This window comes from Amblyraja radiata, chromosome 24, assembly GCF_010909765.2.
Source record: "Amblyraja radiata isolate CabotCenter1 chromosome 24, sAmbRad1.1.pri, whole genome shotgun sequence".
NCBI lineage: Eukaryota > Metazoa > Chordata > Chondrichthyes > Rajiformes > Rajidae > Amblyraja > Amblyraja radiata.
In genome coordinates, this window is record NC_045979.1 from 3,565,631 (window position 1) to 3,584,953 (window position 19,323).

The 19,323-nt window shown below is 46.0% G+C and overlaps 1 protein-coding gene across 1 annotated transcript in view; it reads left to right on the top strand.

Moving 5' to 3' along the window:
• Positions 1 to 19,323, top strand: part of srgap2 (SLIT-ROBO Rho GTPase activating protein 2) — a 211,586-nt gene that overhangs the window by 128,040 nt on the left and 64,223 nt on the right. The window contains exons 5-8 of the mRNA XM_033042275.1: positions 10,321 to 10,536; positions 13,969 to 14,097; positions 17,509 to 17,730; positions 19,202 to 19,303. Coding sequence (XP_032898166.1) covers positions 10,321 to 10,536; positions 13,969 to 14,097; positions 17,509 to 17,730; positions 19,202 to 19,303 — 669 coding nt within the window. The remainder of the gene's footprint in view (positions 1 to 10,320; positions 10,537 to 13,968; positions 14,098 to 17,508; positions 17,731 to 19,201; positions 19,304 to 19,323) is intronic.

Sequence of the window (19,323 nt, forward strand, 5' to 3'; positions counted from 1 at the left end):
CTCTTGAAAGCATCCAGAGAACCTGCCTCCACCGCCCTCTGAGCCAGAGAATTTCACAGACTCACAACTCTCTGTGAGAAAAAGTGTTTCCTCGTCTCCATTCTAGATGGCTTACTCTTTATTCTTAGACTGTGGCCCCTGGTTCTGGACTCCCCCAACATCAGGAACATGTTTCCTGCCTCTAGCGTGTCCAAACCCTTAACAATCTTATATGTTTCAATGAGATCCCCTCTCATCCTTCTAAACTCCAGAGTGTACAAGCCCAGCTGCTCCATTCTCTCAGCATATGACAGTCCCGCCATCCCGAGAATTAACCTTGTAAACCTACGCCGCACTCCCTCAATGGCAAGAATGTCCTTCCTCAAATTAGGGGACCAAAACTGCACACAATACTCCAGGTGTGGTCTCACTAGGGCTCTGTACAACTGCAGAAGGACCTCTTTGCTCCTATATTCGATATGTCTTAAGCAGGTTTGAGTAATGGCTATAACACCCCTGTCACATGTACCTATCCAAGCCCTAAGCTCATCTGCCTTGCTCATCAGGCCTCTTGCATTATAATACGTGCAATTTAAACCAACCTTCCATCCTTGCACTCTGCCTTTCTACATGCCTTTTTTGTCCTCTATACTTTCTCTCCTCACTCTCCATCCCAACTTATAACCTCTCACCCACCTCTGTCCTGTATGGGATCCCACCCCCTGCCAATCTAGTTTAAACCCACCCGTGTAGCATTTAGCGAACCTGCCCGCCAGGATATCGATTCTCCTCCAGTTAAGGTGCAACCTGTCCCTTTTGTACAGATCACCCCGGCCCCAGAAGAGATCCCAATGGTCTAGATACGTGAATCCCTGCCCCCTGCCCCAACTCCTCAACCACACACTCATCTCCCCTGTCTTTCTGTTCATACCCTCACCAGCACGAGGCACAGGAAGCAATCACGAGTTCACGAAGGTTCTACCTTTCAGCCTTTTACCCAACTCCCTCGATTCACACTGCAGAACTGCCTTTCTTTTCTTACCTATATCTATCAACATACCTTAATTTCCGTTGCATTTCCTTCCACTCGAATCTCCAGAATATGAAAAGACCTGGAAATTGATGTTACTGCATTTCACACCATCAAAAGCCTATTTTCTAAGCCAAAGTTTTACTGAAATCTTCTAATATTAATTCTGCTTCACATTGAAGGATTTGGGCACTAGTGCTGGCCTTGGAGATTATAAAACCTTGATGGATTGTGCAATTCCATCTGGCACAGGCTCCTGTTGGCTGTTGCATATGAGTTTCTGTTGTTGTGTTTCTGTAATAAGTCAGCGATGTTTCAGTGTGGAAGTATGCAGTTCTATAAACCAGTAACGAACGACTGCCTTTTATCCCCCTCAGGGCCCTTGCCCAACCTAATGAAAGGAATCATGTAATTACTGATGTTTAAGAAGGAACTGTAGATGCTGGAAAATCGAAGGTAGACAAAAATGCTGGAGAAACTCAGCGGGTGAGGCAGCATCTATGGAGCGAAGGAAATAGGCAACGTTTCGGGCCGAAAACCAAGGGGTTTCGGCCCGAAACGTTACCTATTTCCCTCAGGGTTTCAACCCGAAACGTTGCCTATTTCCTTCGCTCCATAGATGCTGCCTCACCCGCTGAGTTTCTCCAGCATTTTTGTCTACCATGTAATTACTGATGTCATGTTAGAAACATAGAAAAAAAATAGGTGGAGGAGTGGGCCATTCGGCCCTTCGAGCCAGCACCGCCATATAATATGATCATGGCTGATCATATAAAATCAGTATCTGGCTTTTACCCCATATCCCTTGATTCCTTTAGCAGGAAGAGCTAACTCTAACTCTCTCTTGAAAACTAGCATTTTAATTCATGGACCCTCTCTGTCCCTATTCATAACTATCTTAAACATAATCGGACCTTTATGTAAATATTTGAGATCACTTTTCGTGTGTCCTGGGCCATTTTGAGCTGTGCTTTGTTTTAATTGGTGTTATGTTTTTACAGTGGTCTCTCAGAAACACAAATAACTGAAAAATACTTATTTTAATTAAACGAAGAATAATACTGAACATATAATATGAGACTGGCCGAGGTTAATGATTTCCTGCTGGACTTCAAGTTCCCTTTCATAATTCTTGTCTCTGAGCGGTGATCTATGGGGCAGGTGTTGAAAGCTGGAAAGTACTTGATAGAAAATTGGCTGAATGGCGGAAGGCAAAGAGCGGGAATAGAGGGGGCTTTTACTGGTTGACTGTTGGTGACTTGTGGTTTTCCACAGGGGTCGGTGCTGGTTCCACTACTTTTCCCGTTGTATATTAATGATATGGATGATGGAGTAGATGGCTTTGTGGCCAAGTTTGCGGATGATACGAAGATAGTTGGAGGGGCGGGTAGTGTGGAGAAAGCAGGGACTCTGCAGAAGGACTTGGACAGGTTGGGAGAGCGGGCAAATCACAATCGCAATCACAAGAATACTTTATTAGCCAAGTATATTTTGCAACATATGAGGAATTTCATTTGCCAAGTCAGTCATACAAATAAAAAGCAAGGGAACACACAAAATACATTTAACATAAACATCCACCACAGTGCCTCCTCCACATTTCTCACTGTGATGGAAGGCAAAAAGAAAGTTCATATCTCTTCCCTTCTTTGCTCTCCCGCGGTCGGGGGCCTCGAGCCTTCCGTTGACGGGACGATCTTGACTCCCGTAGCCGGCGGCGTTTGGGCCCTCTGCATCGAGTCAATCCAGCTCCTGCATCGGGGGGATGTCAGCTCCTCTGCACCGGATCATCGAACCCCGCTTCGGGGCTGGTCGAGCCTCTGCATGTTGGAGCTCCCGACTAGCCTCTCCCGAGGCTGCGAGCCCTTGATGGTAAGTCCGCAGGCAGTGGTTGGAGCGATTCCAGGGAAGGGATCGGCTCCGATGTAAGTCCATGTCCCGCGGTGAGGCCCAAAGTCAGTCCAAGGAGGCCTCCAGCTCCATCGATAGCAGGCCGCAGAGCGCCTGGAGATGCAATCCGAAAATTAATCGCAACTCTGGCAAGGTAAGTAACTGGAAAAAAAGTTTCCCCCAGCCCCTTCCCCCACATAAAACAAACCGGAGAATGCTTACACAGACTTACACAGACTTTTAACACACACTAACATTTTAAAAAAAAGACGGAAAAACAGACGGACTGTTGGCGGGGCTGCCAATCGTGTGGCGCCCCCTGGTGGTGGATGGACAATGTAGCAAAGTGTGCAGTCATGCACTTTGGTAGTAGGAATAAAGACAAAGGCTGTTTTCCAAATGGGGAGAGGATTCAGAAATCAAGCATGCAAAGGGACTTTGGAGTGCCTGTGCCAGATTCCCAAAAAGTTAATTTGCAGGTTTAATTGGAAGTAAGAAAGGCAAATGAAATGTTAGCGTTCATTTCGAGAGGACAAGTATATAAAAGCAGGGATCTAATGCTGAGGCTTCATAGGTCACTGGTCAGACCACATTTGGAGGATTGTGTGTGGTTTTGGGCCACATAGCTGAAGAGGGATGTGCTGGCGCTGGAGAGGGTCCATTGGAGGTTTACGAGAATGATCCTGGGGATGATTGGGTTAAAGTATGATCAACATTTGATGACACTGGACATGTACTCGCTGGAATTTAGAAAATGAGACCTCACTGAAACCTAAGCCTAAATAGAGTGGACGATGAGAGGATATTTCCACGAGAAGGAGAGCCCAAGACCAGAGGACACAGCCTTAGTATAAACGGACGTAACTTTAGAAAGGAGATGAGGACGAGTTTATTTAGCCAGTGAGTGATGCAAATTATTGCCGCAGATATCTGTGGAGGCCGTCTTGGCTTATTTTTTAAGTGGAGATTGATTGATAAGTGTGTCAAAGGTTATGGGGAGAAGGCATGTGAATGGATTTGAGTGGGAAAGATAGATCAGCCATGATTGAATGGCGGAATGGACTTGATGGGGCGAATGGCCTAATTCTGCTCCTATGTCTTATGAACTTTTAAAAATGTATGGTTATCACTAGAAATGGAGGCATGATGAGATTTTGTGGCGGGGGGGTGGGGGGGATATGGGTGTTGATACTGCAAACTACTTTAAACATCTTTTCGACTCTTTGATAGTCGCATTCCCAGCAGAAGTCATGGTGGCGCAGCGGTAGAGTTGCTGCCTTACAGCGAATGCAGCGCCGGAGACTCGGGTTCAATCCCGACTACGGGTGCTGTCTGTACGGAGTTCGCATGTTCTCCCCGTGACCTGCGTGGGTTTTCACCGAGATCTTCGGTTTCCTCCCACACTCCAAAGATGTACAGGTGTGTAGGTTAATTGGCTTGGTAAATGGAAAAATTGTCCCTGGTGGGTGTAGGATAGTGTTAATGTGCGGGGATCACTGGTCGGTGTGGGCCTGGTGGGCCAAAGGGCCTGTTTCCGTGCTGTATCTCTAAACTAAACAAACTAAATTAAACTAAGTGATAGCATTTCAGGTCTAATAATTTATTATGATTTTAATTGGAATTATCTGTGCATGTTCAGCCTCTGCCTTGATGAAGATCTTTGCGAAAACTGTAGCCACAGGCAAGGTTCCAGCGGACTGGAGAGTAGTTTACATTGTGTAGGAAAGAACTGCAGATGCTGGTTTAAATCGAAGGTAGACACAAAATGTTGGAGTAACTCAGACTCTGGAGAAGGGTCTCGACCCGAAACATCGCCCATTCCTTCCTGAATTTCATTGGCACATTCGTGGAAAAAAAACGTAAGCAGTAGTTTTCAGAACCAAGGTTAACCGACCGGTCATGTTAATGTCCGCTGAGCTTCACAGCCGCGTATGTCTGGCTTCTCAAAGTTGTCTCCATTCCTTCTCTCCCCCCCCCCCATGTTTTAAAGGACTTACTGTACACTGTGTTTATTAGCTTCTTCATTACAGCGCCAACCTTACTATTCATCCCTGACCACTCACCACCCCCCCACCAGACATCACCTCAGCCTTAGTCCACTCACCTGCCTTCCTCCGGCCCCAATCCCCATATCTGCCATGTGTTCACCATTCCCCCTGACCTCCCCCTCTCTGACACCGAACGGTCTGTCCTCAGCAGAGGCCTTACCTTTGTCCCCCTCTGTCCCCACCTCAATGAGTTCCGTGCCCACCACGACTTGGAGCTCTTCTACCGTCGCCTCCGTCTCACAGCGTTCTTCCATGGGAAGGAGTCCTCGCCCCCTATTGATGATCCCTTTTCCCGTCTCCAACGGACCCCCTCCTCTTGGACCCCCCCTCATGGCCATCTTCTGGCTTTAGACATTTTTATTTTAAACTGCCAGCGGGACATCAACCGCTCCCCTGTCTCACTCTAACCTCTCCCCACCTGAACGTACAGCCATCGACTCACTCCGCAACAACCCAGACTGGGTTATCAAACCCGCCGACAAGGGAGGTGCCGAGGTAGTCTGGCGCGTTGATCTCAACAAAGCTGAGGCCTCGCGCCAACTCTCGGACACCTCCTCCTACTTACCCCAGGACCATGACCACACTGACGAGCACCAGGCTCTCCTCCTCCATTCCTATTCAATGTCTGTATCACATTGGCTTTGCACCGTGTGAATTTCATCGGACAGCGCTCCCCCCGCTTGCCCTGTCCCCTGCCTTCATAATAGCTGGTGAAGGAAGCGATGTGCGTGCGTGTGTGTGTGTGTGTGTGTTCCACTCTGACAGTCGCCGTTCCAGTTGCCGGTTTTTCAGGCGACTGCCGACAACTTGACAGTCACCGGCAGTCTGCTGAAAAATCGCCTAAGTGGGACAGGCCCATTAGAGTCAAGAAGTCATATGAAGCTTTATAGGACTTTGGTTCAGCCGCATTTGGAGTATTGTGTGCAGTCACCTCATTACCGAAAGGATGTGGAGGCTTTGGAAAGGGTGCAGAGGAGGTTTACCAGGATGATGCCTGGATTCGAGGGTATTAGCTACAGGGAGTGTCAGACAAAACAGGATTGTTTTGTCTGAAATGCCCAAGATTGGAGGGAGACCTGATAGAAGTATATGCAATGATGATAGGTTAGACAGTCAGAATCTTGTTACTTCCATACTTTGTGTCTTTTTATAATCATTAATTAGCTGTTTAGCAGTTGCGGGCTGTAATTAACTTATTCCATTTTAGCAGTGCTATTAGATATTTTCTAAGTTCTTGAAAATGGAAACTGCTTACAGTTATATTCCACTGTTGCAATGGAAAAAATCTCCACACTTGTGTTGCTTTCTTGCCTTGGAGAATTAATCTCAGAAAAGCAACTTTTTGTTCATAATTTCTCACAAGAACGCAAAGGCAGCTCTGTGTCTCCAAATATTGCAAACGCTGGAAATCTGAAATGAAAACTAGATTTAGTTTAGTTTAGAGATACAGCGTGGAAACAGGCCCTTCGGCCCATCAAGTCTGCACCGACCAGCAATCCCCACAAGGCTACACACACTGGGGACAATTTACACTTATACCAAGTATACAAACCCATGCGAATTAACCCACAAACCTGTACGTCTTTGGAGTGTGGGAGGAAACGGAAGATCGCAGAGAAAACCCACGCGGTCACGGGGAGAAGGTACAAACTCCGTACAGACAAGCACCCGTAGTCGGGATCGAACCCGGGACTCTGGCACTGCAAGCGCTGTAAGGCAGCAGCAATTCTACCGCTGCGCCACCTCTTTGATGTTTGACCTGCTGAGTGTTTTGACGCTTTTTTTGTATTTAATCTAAAACTGGTAACATCTGGGAATTAAACTCCCCCGGTTGTGATATATTTAGTGCAGCATTGGTTCTTAATCCCTGATTCTGCCTATTTAAATGCACTAATTAGCCCATTTATTTGAAATACTCGTTGACACCTTGAAGCAGGACATTTGGGATTGTTTAGAAGCAAAATTAATGGGATAAAACTGCCAAGTAGTTTGAAGAGCATCACTGGAGAGAAAAAATGATTTAAACTTTTTAGGTTAATGATCTTTCATCAGAGGTAAAACAGGTTCTAAAATAATGCAAAGAAGTAGATTTGAATTTTCAAATATAGACAATAGACAGTAGGTGCAGGAGTAGGCCATTCGGCCCTTCGAGCCAGCACCGCCATTCAATATCTAATGCTTTCTCCCCATATCCCCTGATTCCGCTATTTTTAAGAGCCCTATCTAGCTCTCTCTTGAAAGCATCCAGAGAACCCACCACCACTGCCCTCCACTGCAGAGAATTCTACATAATTGAACTTGTGTCTAACAAAAATTCTGTGATGGGAGGAAAGGCAGGAAGATGAAACAACACAAGCGATGATGGTCCAAAATATAAGGTGGTGTAAATGGGACAGGAAACACGAGAAGGTGTAAATGGTCATAGAATCGCTGTTTAACCGGTTTTTGAGTCTGTTGCTTTTAATTATATGACTGACCTGGCCAGTGAAATTCCTCATATGTTGCAAAACATACTTGGCGAATAAAATGTGATTCTGATTCTGATTCTGAAAATGTAGGCTACAAATATGTCTTGTTGAACATAGAACACAGAACATGAAGCAGAGGCCCTTTGGCCTACACTATTTGTGCTGAATGTGATGCCAGGTTAAACTGATCTCATCTGCCTGGTCATAGTCATTGAGCATGGAAGCAGGCCCTTCGGCCCAGCTTGCACAAGCTGATCTAGGACGGGGATGCGAAGAACGTACAAAACTCCCTCTAGACAGCACCAATAGTCAGGATCGAACGTGGGTCTCTGGCGCTGTGAGGCAGCAACTCTACCGCTGCACCACTGTGCCATCCAGTGTTGTTCAGCTGGGTAAGGAGCAGAAAAGATTAACGAGGATTAACGGGCCTGAGCTTTAGAAAGAGGTTCCTCATCTACACGTGTTCCACCTGCCCACGTTTGGCCCATATCCCTCTCAACCTTTCCTAACCATGTACCTTCTCAAATGTCTTTAAATCTTGTTATAGTTTCTCTAACTACCTCCTCCGGCAGCTGATTCCATACACCCACCTTCCTCTGTGTGAAAAAGTTGTCCCTCAGATTCCCATTAAATCTTTCCCCTCTCACCTTAAACCTGGTTAATGAATGCCCTACTCTGGGTAAAATACTCGGTGCATCTGCCCTGCCTCATGTTTCTTTGCCCACCCTTCAGGAGAATGTGGTTAGGAGGGAGAGATAGATCAGCCATGATTTAATTGCGGGGTAGACTTGATGGGCTGAGCAGCTAATGCTCCGATGACCTAATGACCTTCACCTTGACATCCTCCCCAACCAACCCACTCATTTAGATCATTTCAATTTTTTTGGCAACGCCCAATTGCCTAATGGACCCAAAGATTAATTAGGCAAGTCCGGACTTATTTGTTCTACTGAATGATCATGTTACTATTTGGCAGGATTATCAATAACAATATTTTCCATTGTTGTCAATAATATGCCTATCGTTATATTTGCATCACCTACATCTTATATTGCAAAGATCAAGAGGACAACAATCTATATTTCTATTTTTAGATGCCTTCTTAACAAATGATTTGGGTTTAAGGGCCCCTTAAGGGCCTGTCCCATTTACGCGATTTTTACAGTGACGCCAGTTTGGTGGTGACTAGTCGCCCAAAGAGTCGTACATTTTCTGGTCACCGCTGTACTTTCAACATGTTGAAAATTTTCGGTAACCTGCTGCGACTATGACGGGTGCTGGCAATGCGCCGGAAAAATCACGTAAGTGGGACAGGCCCTTTATTTATCAGCTCCAAGGTTTGAAATGAAGCCGGATGAACTAGTTGAGGTCTAGGTATAATATGATTCATACTTTGACATTTTAGGAATTTTAGTTAGAAGGAGCGTTAGATAGCAGGGTATCCAGGCAGGTTGGGGAATCAAGTACCATATAACCGTATAACCATATAACAATTACAGCACGTAAACAGGCCATCTCGGCCCTTCTAGTCCGTGCCGAACACATAATCTCCCCTAGTCCCATCTACCTGCACTCAGACCATAACCCTCCATTCCTTTCCCGTCCATATAACTATCCAATTTATTTTTAAATGATAAAATCGAACCTGCCTCCACCACCTTCACTGGAAGCTCATTCCACACAGTTACCACTCTCTGAGTAAAGAAGTCCCCCCTCATGTTACCCCTAAACTTCTGTCCCTTAATGGCATAGGTGAGAGGAATAAGATTTAAGAGCAGTTTGAGGGGCAACTTTTTCACTCAGAGGTTGGTGGGGATATTGAATGAGCTAGCAGAGGAGGTAGTTGAGATGGGTAGAAGAGCCACATTTAAAAGACATGGTTAGGAAAGTTTTGGAGGCATCTGAACCAAATGCAGGCAGCTTTGATGGGGCATTTTGGTCAGCATGGACAAATTGGGCCGAAGGGCCTGTTTCCGTGCGGTATGAAGATGATTTTGTGCTGAACCCTGAAAGTGTTTGATGTGACATTGTGGAAAGATTATATTTAAAGATAGACACAAAGTGCTGGAGTAACTCAATTTGATGAAGGGTCTCGACCTGAAAGGTCACCTATCCCTTCTCTCCAGAGATGCTGTCTGACCCGCTGAGTTACTCCAGCACTTTGTGTCGATCTTCGGTAGAAACAAGCATTTGCAATTTCTTCCCACACATTGTTTTATATTTAATTTGTGTTTTACCTACCGTGGTAGTGTTTAATGATGTGTAGGCAAGATTTTATCTGGAGCGCTGAATTTCTTTTGTAGAAATTTCACTGTGAAGGTTCAACCTGGTCATCCTACCACAACCAGAGAGCAGTACTGAACTACTATCTACGTGACTCTCGGACTATCCTCACTGGCTTTACCTTGCGCTAAACATTATTCCTTTATCATGATGGCGCAATAGGCTAAGTGTTCGGCTGGCGACCGGAAGGTGGCCGGTTCGAATCCCGCTTGGAGTGCATACTGTCGTTGTGTCCTTGGGCAAGACACTTCACCCACCTTTGCCTGTGTGTGAATGTGTGTGAGTGATTGGTGGTGGTCGGAGGGGCCGTAGGCGCAGAATGGCAGCCACGCTTCCGTCAGTCTGCCCCAGGGCAGCTGTGGCTACAGAAATAGCTTACCACCACCGAGTGTGACTGAGGAGTGAATGAATAATGCGATGTAAAGCGCCTTGAGTATTAGAAAGGCGCTATATAAATCCCATCCATTATTATTATTATTATTATTATATACTGTGAATGGTTCGATTGTAATCATGTATTGCCTTGCTGCTGACTGGATAGCTTTTCACTGTACCTCAGTACAGGTGACAATAAACTAAGCTAAACCACTGTGAGTGGTGACAAAGTGTTCCTGCTTTCCAGGTTATGAAGACGTATCACATGGACAATGCCGACAGCATTAGTGCAGAGGGCAAACTGAAAGAGGCAGAGAAACAGGAAGAGAAACACATTGGCCGCTGTGTGAAGCAGGAGGACCGCCACATTGGCCGCTCACCAGACCCAGGGGCCAACATCCGATTCGAGGAGAAGCACCAGAGGCGTAGCTCGGTCCGAAAGATTGAGAAGATGAAGGAGAAGGTTTGGCGTCTTATCTCCTTTCCCCACCTAATCTTCCTCCCACTCTCGGCACTTTCACCTACATTTCACTTCCACATATTCTTCCCTCTCACCCATTTTGCCTTTTTATCCTTTTCCTATTTTTTTGTCTGACCCTGAGGCACATCATGTCCAATTATATTATGATCTGAGATAACGAATGTTAGCAGAGGGACAGATCGAAGGGCCGAACGTCCTCCTCCAGCATCTATCTTCTATGTTTCTATGACATGGAACCCTTCAGTCACCTCTCACCACTTTGAGTAACGTAACTGGGCAGAGATTGCTGAGTGAAGTAATTATAGACACTAGGTGCAGGAGTAGGCCATTCGGCCCTTCGAGCCAGCACCGCTATTCAATATGATCATGGCTGATCATCCCCAATCAGTACCCCGTTCCTGCCTTCTCCCCCTATATAGGGCTCTTATGTTTAAGAGCCCTATATAGCTCTCTCCTGAAAGTATCCAGAGAACCAGCCTCCACCTCCCTCTGAGGCAGAGAATTCCACAGACTTGCAACTCTCTGTGAGAAAAAATGTTTCCTCGTCTCCGTTCTAAATAGCTTACCCCTTATTCTTAAACTGTGGCCCCTGGTTCTGGACTCCCCCCCCCTCCCCCCCCCCCCCCCCCCCCCCCCCCCCCCCCCAACATCGGGAACATGTTTCTTGCCTCTTTCGTGACCAAACCTTAATAATCTTATATGTTTCAAAAAGATACCCTCTCATCCTTCTAAACTCCAGAGTGTACAAGACCAGCTGCTCCATTCTCTCAGCATATGACAGTCCCGCCATCCCGGGAATTAACCTTGGAAACCTACGCTGCACTCCCTCAATAGCAAGAATGTCCTTCCTCAAAATAGGGAACCAAAACTGCACACAATACTCCAGGTTTGGTCTCACTAGGGCTCTGTACAACTGCAGGACCTCTTTGCTCCTATATTCGATTCCTCTTGTTATAAAGGCCAACATGCCATTCGCTTTCTTCACTGCCTGCTGTACATGCATGCTTACTTTCATAGACTGATGAACAAGGACCCTCAGATCCCATTGTACTGTCCCTTTTTCCAACTTGACACCATTTAGATAGTAATCTGCCTTCCTGTTTTTGCTACCAAAGTGGATAACCTCACATTTATCCACATTAAACTGCATCTGACATGCATCAGCCCACTCACCCAACCTGTCCAAGTCACCCTGCATTCTCATAGCATCCTCCTCACAGTTCACACTGCCACCGAGCTTTGTGTCATCTGCAAATTTGCTAATGTTACTTTGAATCCCTTCATCTAAATCATTGATGTATATTGTAAATGCCCGCGGTCCCAGCACCGAGCCTTGCGGTACCCCACTAGTCACTGCCTGCCACTCTGAAAGGGACCCGTTAATCCCTACTCTTTGTTTCCTGTCTGCCAACCAATTTTCTATCCATGTCAGCACTCTACCCCCAATACCATGTGCCCTAATTTTGCCCATTAATCTCCTATGTGGGACCTTATCAAATGCTTTCTGAAATTCCAGGTACAACTACATCCACTGGCTCTCCCTTGTTCATTTTCCTAGTTATATCCTCAAAAAATTCCAGAAGATTAGTCAAACATGATTTCCCCGTGATAAATCCATGCTGACTCGGACCGATCCTGCTACTGCTATCCAAATGTGCCGCTATTTCATCTTTTATAATTGACTCCAGCATCTTCCCCATCACCGATGTCAGGCTAACTCGTCTATAATTCCCCGTTTTCTCTCTCCCGCCTTTCTTAAAAAGTGGGATAACATTAGCGACCCTCCAATCCACAGGAACTGATCCTGAATCTATAGAACATTGGAAAATGATCACCAATGCGTCCACGATTTCTAGAGCCACTTCCCTAAGTACCCTGGGATGCAGACCATCAATTAACCAACTAACCAAACTGTAATTCCGCAGATATAAGGTCATGTGATAGGAACAGAGTTAGGCCATTCAGCCCATCTAGCCTACCCTGCCATTCAATCATGGCTGATCTATCTCTCCCTCCTAAACCCATTCTCCTGCCTTCTCCCCATAACCTCTGCCACCTGTACTAATGAAAAATCAATCTATCTCTGCCTTAAAACTATCCACTGACGGCCTCCACAGCCTTCTGTGGCAAAACATTCAACAGATTCACCACCCTCTGACTAAAGAAATTCCTCATCATCTCCTTAAAGGAAAGTCCTTAAATTCTGAGGCTATGACCTCTAGTCCTAGACTCTCCCACTAGTGGAAACATACATTGCACATCCACTCAATCCAGGCCTTTCGCTATTCGGTAAGTCTCAATGAGGTACCCCCTCATCCTTCTAAACTCCAGCGTGTACAGGCCCAATGCGATCAGACGCTCTCATACGTACATCTCGTACTTAGAGTCATAGAGGCATGAAGAACAGGTAATGCAGCCAAAGTTAGAGAACTTCCTCGCCCTTATTCACCATTACACGCTGTGCACTACCTAATAGAGCTATTTGGGCACACATTCAAAATCGGACTCTTATCACAGGTGAGAGACTGGAGGTCAGTATGGGTGACTGGGTCCCGGTGTAGACAGAGGGATATTGGAGTACAGGTACGTAGTTCCTTGAAAGGGGCATCACAGTTTAATAGGGTGGTCGAGAAGACTTTCACGGTGGCGCAGCGGTAGAGTTGCTGCCTTACAGGGAATGCAGCGCCAGAGTCCCGGGTTCGATCCCGACTACGGGTGCTGTCTGTACGGAGTTTGTACGTTCTCCCCGTGACCCTGCATGGGCTTTCTCTAAGATCTCCTGTTTCCTCCCACACTCCAAAGATGTACAGGTTTGTAGGTTAATTGGTTTGGTATAAATGTAAATTGTCCCTAGTGTATGTAGGGTAGTGTTGATGTGCAGAGATCGCTGGTCGGTGTGGACTCGGTGGGCCGAAAGGCCTGATTCCGCACCATGCTGCCCAGAATGAAGAGAGACCACAGTGCACTACATTGAACATTTTGTGACTTTGTCTGTGCTCTGTACATGGCGACTCTTTGCATATTTGTGTACACAAAACAAAGAATTTCACTGTGACATGCCACAAGTGATAATAACGTTTCATTCATTCAAGTTCATGGGATAGAAAAGGTTTAGAGGGATTTGGGCCGAACATGGGCAGGTGGGACTAGTGTAGGTGGGACATCTTGGTCGACAAATTGGGCTGAAGGGTCTGTTTCCACGCTGTATGACTCTATAACAGGTATACAATAATATATCTGTTGAATATGACTGGGTTTGTTTATAGTTATGATGCCCAACTGAGTCCTGAGTTTAAAATTCCAGCCTAGGATTCCCCACCAGGCAGCGATTATTTATTAATGTTGTTTCATTCATAAAATGCTTTGAAGCCTTGCATTGCGTATCGGTTTAATTTTGTACTTTTTTTCTCCCAGCGTCAGGCAAAATACACTGAAAATAAACTCAAAGCAATCAAGGCACGAAATGAATACATACTGGTAATGGAAGCTACCAACAGCTCTGTCTTTAAGTACTACATCCATGATCTGTCTGATCTACTTGATGTGAGCCAGTTTACTAACTTTTCTAGACAATGTATCTCCTTTATAATCTTTTAACTTCCTCAAAAGGTTTTGATCAGGTGCCTTATGGAGGGCTGCTCTGGAAGTCTAGATCGCCCTGTATCCAGAGAGAGCTAGCTGACTGGAGAGAGAATTGGCTTCATGGAAGGAAGCACAGTGAGGAAGGCGGAGGGTTGTTTTTCGGACGGGAGGCCTATGACTAGTGGTGTGCCTCATGGATCAGTGCTGGGTCCTTTACTGTTTGTGGTTGGATGAGAATGTACGAAGCTTGATTAGCAAGTTTGCAGATGTCACGAAAGTGGGTGGCATTGTAGACAGTGAAGATGGTTGCCAGAAATTGCCACAGGATCTTGATCGGTTGGGCAGGTGGGCTGAGGAATGGAGAATGGAGCTTAATACAGTTAAGTGCGAAGTATAGCACTTTGGGAAGTCTAACCAGGTCAGGGCCAACACAGTGAATGGCAGAGCTCTGGGGAGTAGGGTTGCCAACTGTCCCGTATTAGCCGGGACATCCCGTATTTTGGTTTATCCCATATGGGACCGCTCTTGTCCCGTATTTGACTGCTACTACTCGGGTCGAGGGGACTGTCGGGTCGGAGCGCCATGTCCGGCCCCGCCTCACCCGCCCATGGAGTGCAGCACCAGCGCCTCGCCCATAGCCCCATCGGTCGGCAACCCGGCCAGCTTATCTGACCTTCGCGAACCGCCGACACCACCACCCCTCCTTCTCATGGCCGATCATTGGCTCATGAGTTGGATGGGGTGCTGGACTTTGCGAGCGATGTCGCGCGGGCCAAAACTCCTCAGCTGGCCCGCCGACTGGGCTTTGTGCAGTCCAGCACCCGGGCCAACTCATCATTCACCCAGACACGGCCGAGTCGGTCAACGAACTGCCGTCGGGAATTTGTCCCTTATTTTTACCCTTTGTTCCTTATTTGGGAGTGAGAAAGTTGGCAACCCTACTGAGGAGTGTTGTACAGCAGCAGGATCTAGGAGTGCAGGTACCTTTAATGTAGCATCACAGGTTGATGGGGTAGCCAAGAAGGCTTTTGGCTCATTGGACTTCATCAGTCAGTGTATTGAGTATAGAAGATAGGAGGTTATGTTACAGTAGCCAAAGACATTGGTGAAGAAACATTTGGAGTAAGGTAGATAAAAATGCTGGAGAAACTCAGCGGGTGAGGCAGCATCTATGGAGCGAAGGAATAGGTGACGTTTCGGGTCGAGACCCTTCTTCAGACTGATGTGGGGTGGGGAGGGGGAGTGAAATTTGGAGTATGGTGCTCAGTTTTGGTCACCCTTTTATAGGAAAGGTTAATGTTGTTAAGCTGGAAAGAGAGTAAGAAGAATTATGAAGATGTTGCCAGGGCTCGAGGGCCTGAGCTATAAGGAGAGGTTGAGCAGGTTAGGACTTTATTCCTTGGAACTCAGAAAGATGAAGTATTTTACCCAGAGTAGGGGAATCAAGAACCATAGGACATAGGTTTAAGGTGAGGGGGGAATGATTTAAAAGGAACCTGAGGGTCAACCTTGTTATATAACGGGTGATGGGTTTATTGAACAAGCAGCCAGAGGAGGAAGTTGAGGCAGATACTATCACAAATATTAAAAGACACTTGGGCAGGTACATGGATACGATAGGTTTAGAAGGATCTGGGCCAAACGCGGGTAGGTGAGACTAGTGTAGATGGGGCATGTTGGTCGGCGTGGGCAAATTGGGTCTGTATGGCTTTATCAAAAAGATGAAAGGGTTAAAATCTGTCAGTGGATTTGGTCAAATGGGTTCTTCACCCTCCAGCAATAAAGGTTGGAAAATTTACTAATCACCTAAAACAGCTCAGAGTTTAAATAGGAATAAACAGTATATTCCATGAATGTCAGAACAAAAGGCCATGATCTTAACGTCTGAATCATGCCATTCGGGGGTGATGTACAACCAGAAAATGCTACAAACAATCAAGGTCAGATGGCATCCGTGGAAAGAGAAGTAGTTAATGATTCAAGTCCAGGACACGTTTGTTAGAACGGTTTCCCTTTCCGCAGATATTTCTTGACGTGAGGAGTGACAGTATTTTCCTTTTCAATTTCAGATTTTCATCATCTCCAGCTTTTATGATATTCTGTTCAGGAAAGAAGTCAGGAAATAGTGCTGTAGAGAAAAGCTACGGGAAATCTGGGACACTTGCCCAAAAGATGTTGAGGATGGGCTTTAACTGATAATGTCAAACTAAAGGGCCTGTCCCAGTTGGGCGTCATTTGCGCGTAATTTACCCGACATAATTTATGAGTTGTGATGCGCGCATGGTGCATGGTGACATAGGCAGTAATGCAGGGCGCCCCAGGATTTTGGGATGTTCAAAATCTTCGCTCGCCATCTGCGTGACGCGCAAATGACGCCCAAGTGGGACAGGCCCTTAAGATTCATTGATCTGGTTCTAAGGCAAATTGCATGGTTTAATTAAATGGCAGCACAAAATCAAGGGGCTTAACAAGTTGCTTCCGTAGCTTTGTGGCTAATACTCAAAGGTTGAATATTTTGCAATGGTTATTGGCTATTCATGTTTTCAATGTGGTTGGAAATGGATACACATGATTTCAGCATTGTTGGAAATCTGGGGCTCGTATTTCTCCCCAACACCTCTAGAATAGCACCATGTTAAACAGCATGTCCTTAGATAGTGATTGCTGGATGGATTACACCAGAATTGGTGAACGAAACAGCATGAAAAGAGGCTCTTTAGCTCTTTGCTGGAGCTCTCTAATGACTCCCTTTACTTCCCTAATTATTCCCTGCAGATAAAAAAAGTATTTTGATGAATGAATGCATCTCCAGTCTCTTCGGAAGTTGCAGAACCACCGGCTGTTTGAATATCTTCTCTTCCAAGGCCTACAGTAGGTCAAGAGGTCGGCTCACTTCTGACATTAAAGGAAATTAGGAATAGGCAACAAATGGTAGCCCTGCCATTAATATCCAGAGCTCACTATTAAGATGAAAAGGTTCAGGGAAGATGTGGGATGTTATCTCAAACCTTCTCTTGACATTCTCTTCACAAAGAAGAGCAATCCTAACATTTCCAGGCGTTCCTTACAACGGGAGTTCCTCATCCCCAAGCACAATTTTAGTAAAATGCCTCCTATTCCCTCCAGAAGCTTAATGTATTCCTAATAAATTAATCGTTAAAATCTCATCAATATTACAGAGAAAGATCAAAATTGACAAGCTCTGAAACTCGTCATGTATTAATTGAAATAATGGTTTCATGGTACATGTGTGGCAGCCTTCTCAGCGTATCGTATCATCTTCAAATCTGGTTCACCCTGGTCATTGATTTTGCTGTTTTCATGTTTTAGGATCAGTCTGGCAGCAAATCTAATTTCTGCTATTTATTTTAGTGTTGTGACCTTGGGTACCATGCCAGTGTGAACCGAGCAATGAGGACATTTCTTTCAGCTGAGATTAATGTCGAGCAATCCAAGCACGAGGGGCTGGAGATCATTGAAAATGCCATCGACAGCCTCGATGCCACCAACGACAAACAGCGCCTTATGGAATTGTACCACACCGTCTTCTGCTTGCCACCAAAGTTTGACTTTCAACCGCACATGGGTGATGGGGTCAGTATATAGCTATAATCACCATCTTGACGTAATGCTTGCCTAGCTGGTTAGTAAGCAATAATCTTGTTATTTCGGATGGGACCTGCACCCCTAATATTATAATACTGTTTTAGTTTTAGAGTTACAGCGGGGAAGAAGGCCCTTTGGCCCACCGAGTCCGCCCCGACCAGCAATCCTCACACACTAACACTATCCTACAGGCCCGTATCAGGTCTGGGCGGCATGGTGGCACAGCGGTAGAGTTACTGCCTTGCCGTGCCGGTGACCCGGGTTTGAACCTGTCTACGGGTGCATGTCTGTACGGAGTTTGTACGTTCTCCCCGTGACCTGCATGGCTTACTCTGAGATCTTTGGTTTCCTCCTACACTACAATGATGTAAAGGTTTGTAGGTTAATCGGCTTGGTATAAATGTAAATTGTCCCTAGTGTGTGTAGGATAGTGTTAATGTGCGGGGATCGCTGGTTGGTGTTGAATCGGCCGGCGCGCCGAAGGGCCTGTTTCCGCGCTGTATCTCTAAACTAAACTATACACACACTAGGGACAATTATCCTACAAACCTGTACGTCTTTGGAGTGTGGGAGGTAACCGGAGATTCCGGAGAAAACCCACAGCGGTCACGGGGAGAACGTACAAAGTCCGTACAAACAGCACCCGTAGTCAGGATCGAACCTGAGTGTCTGGCATCGTAAGGCAGCAACTCTACCGCTGCGCCACCGTGCCACACAGACTTGCTACAGACCTGTCACCTCTTGCAGACACTGGCAAAACCAACACCGAATCCGAGAGCTCTGTGTGAAATTGTGGTTTGAGAAGAAAGCACAAACTAACTTCACAACTGACAAATCTGCAATTAATTCCACGGCTGGCAACAAGGTTGACACCCTGAGAGAAAAATACGAGAAATTCCACAAAATCAATTTTGGTGCTAAATAGTGGGAAGTTTCTACGCCAGTGTCTATTTGGAATCTGATTAAGAGCACCCAATTGTGTGGCAACTTGGAGCAACATACCCATTAAGAACAAGGAAACCACTAGTCAGTGTATGATGCCTCACATCCCAAGGGAAAGGAAATGATCAAAACCCTTGCAGTCTAACAAGCATTCCCTCAAGTTCAATGTAGTTCTTTTGTTGAATGGAGACATTTGCTTACTCACAACTTTGGGTAGAAGTGAGATGGCAATTGCTTCTTGTTCATGGTGTGGGGGAAGTGTCATGGGGGGTGGGGGGGAGGAGGGGGGGGGGGGGGGGTAGAGGAGAACAAAGGAGGACCCGGAGTGGGACACTTTGTAACTTCATCAGCGCCCTTTATGTGGTGACTCTTTGCATACTTTGGGTATCACTATGACTCGTCACATGTAACAATAATGTATCATTCATTCATTCATTCAGCTGCAGGTTAATGTTTTGTGAGGCTCTCTTCTTCCCATTAACACCAACAGAAAGTGCTGTCTTTTTTTACTGTACAGGTTTCTCACCTGTGTGCTCAGCAGCCAGTGCATGGAGAATTGGTACTGCGGTGCCAGAAACTCCAGTCCAGACTGGCTACTCTGAAGATTGAGAATGAGGAGGTGAGTTGCTCAGTATAAGG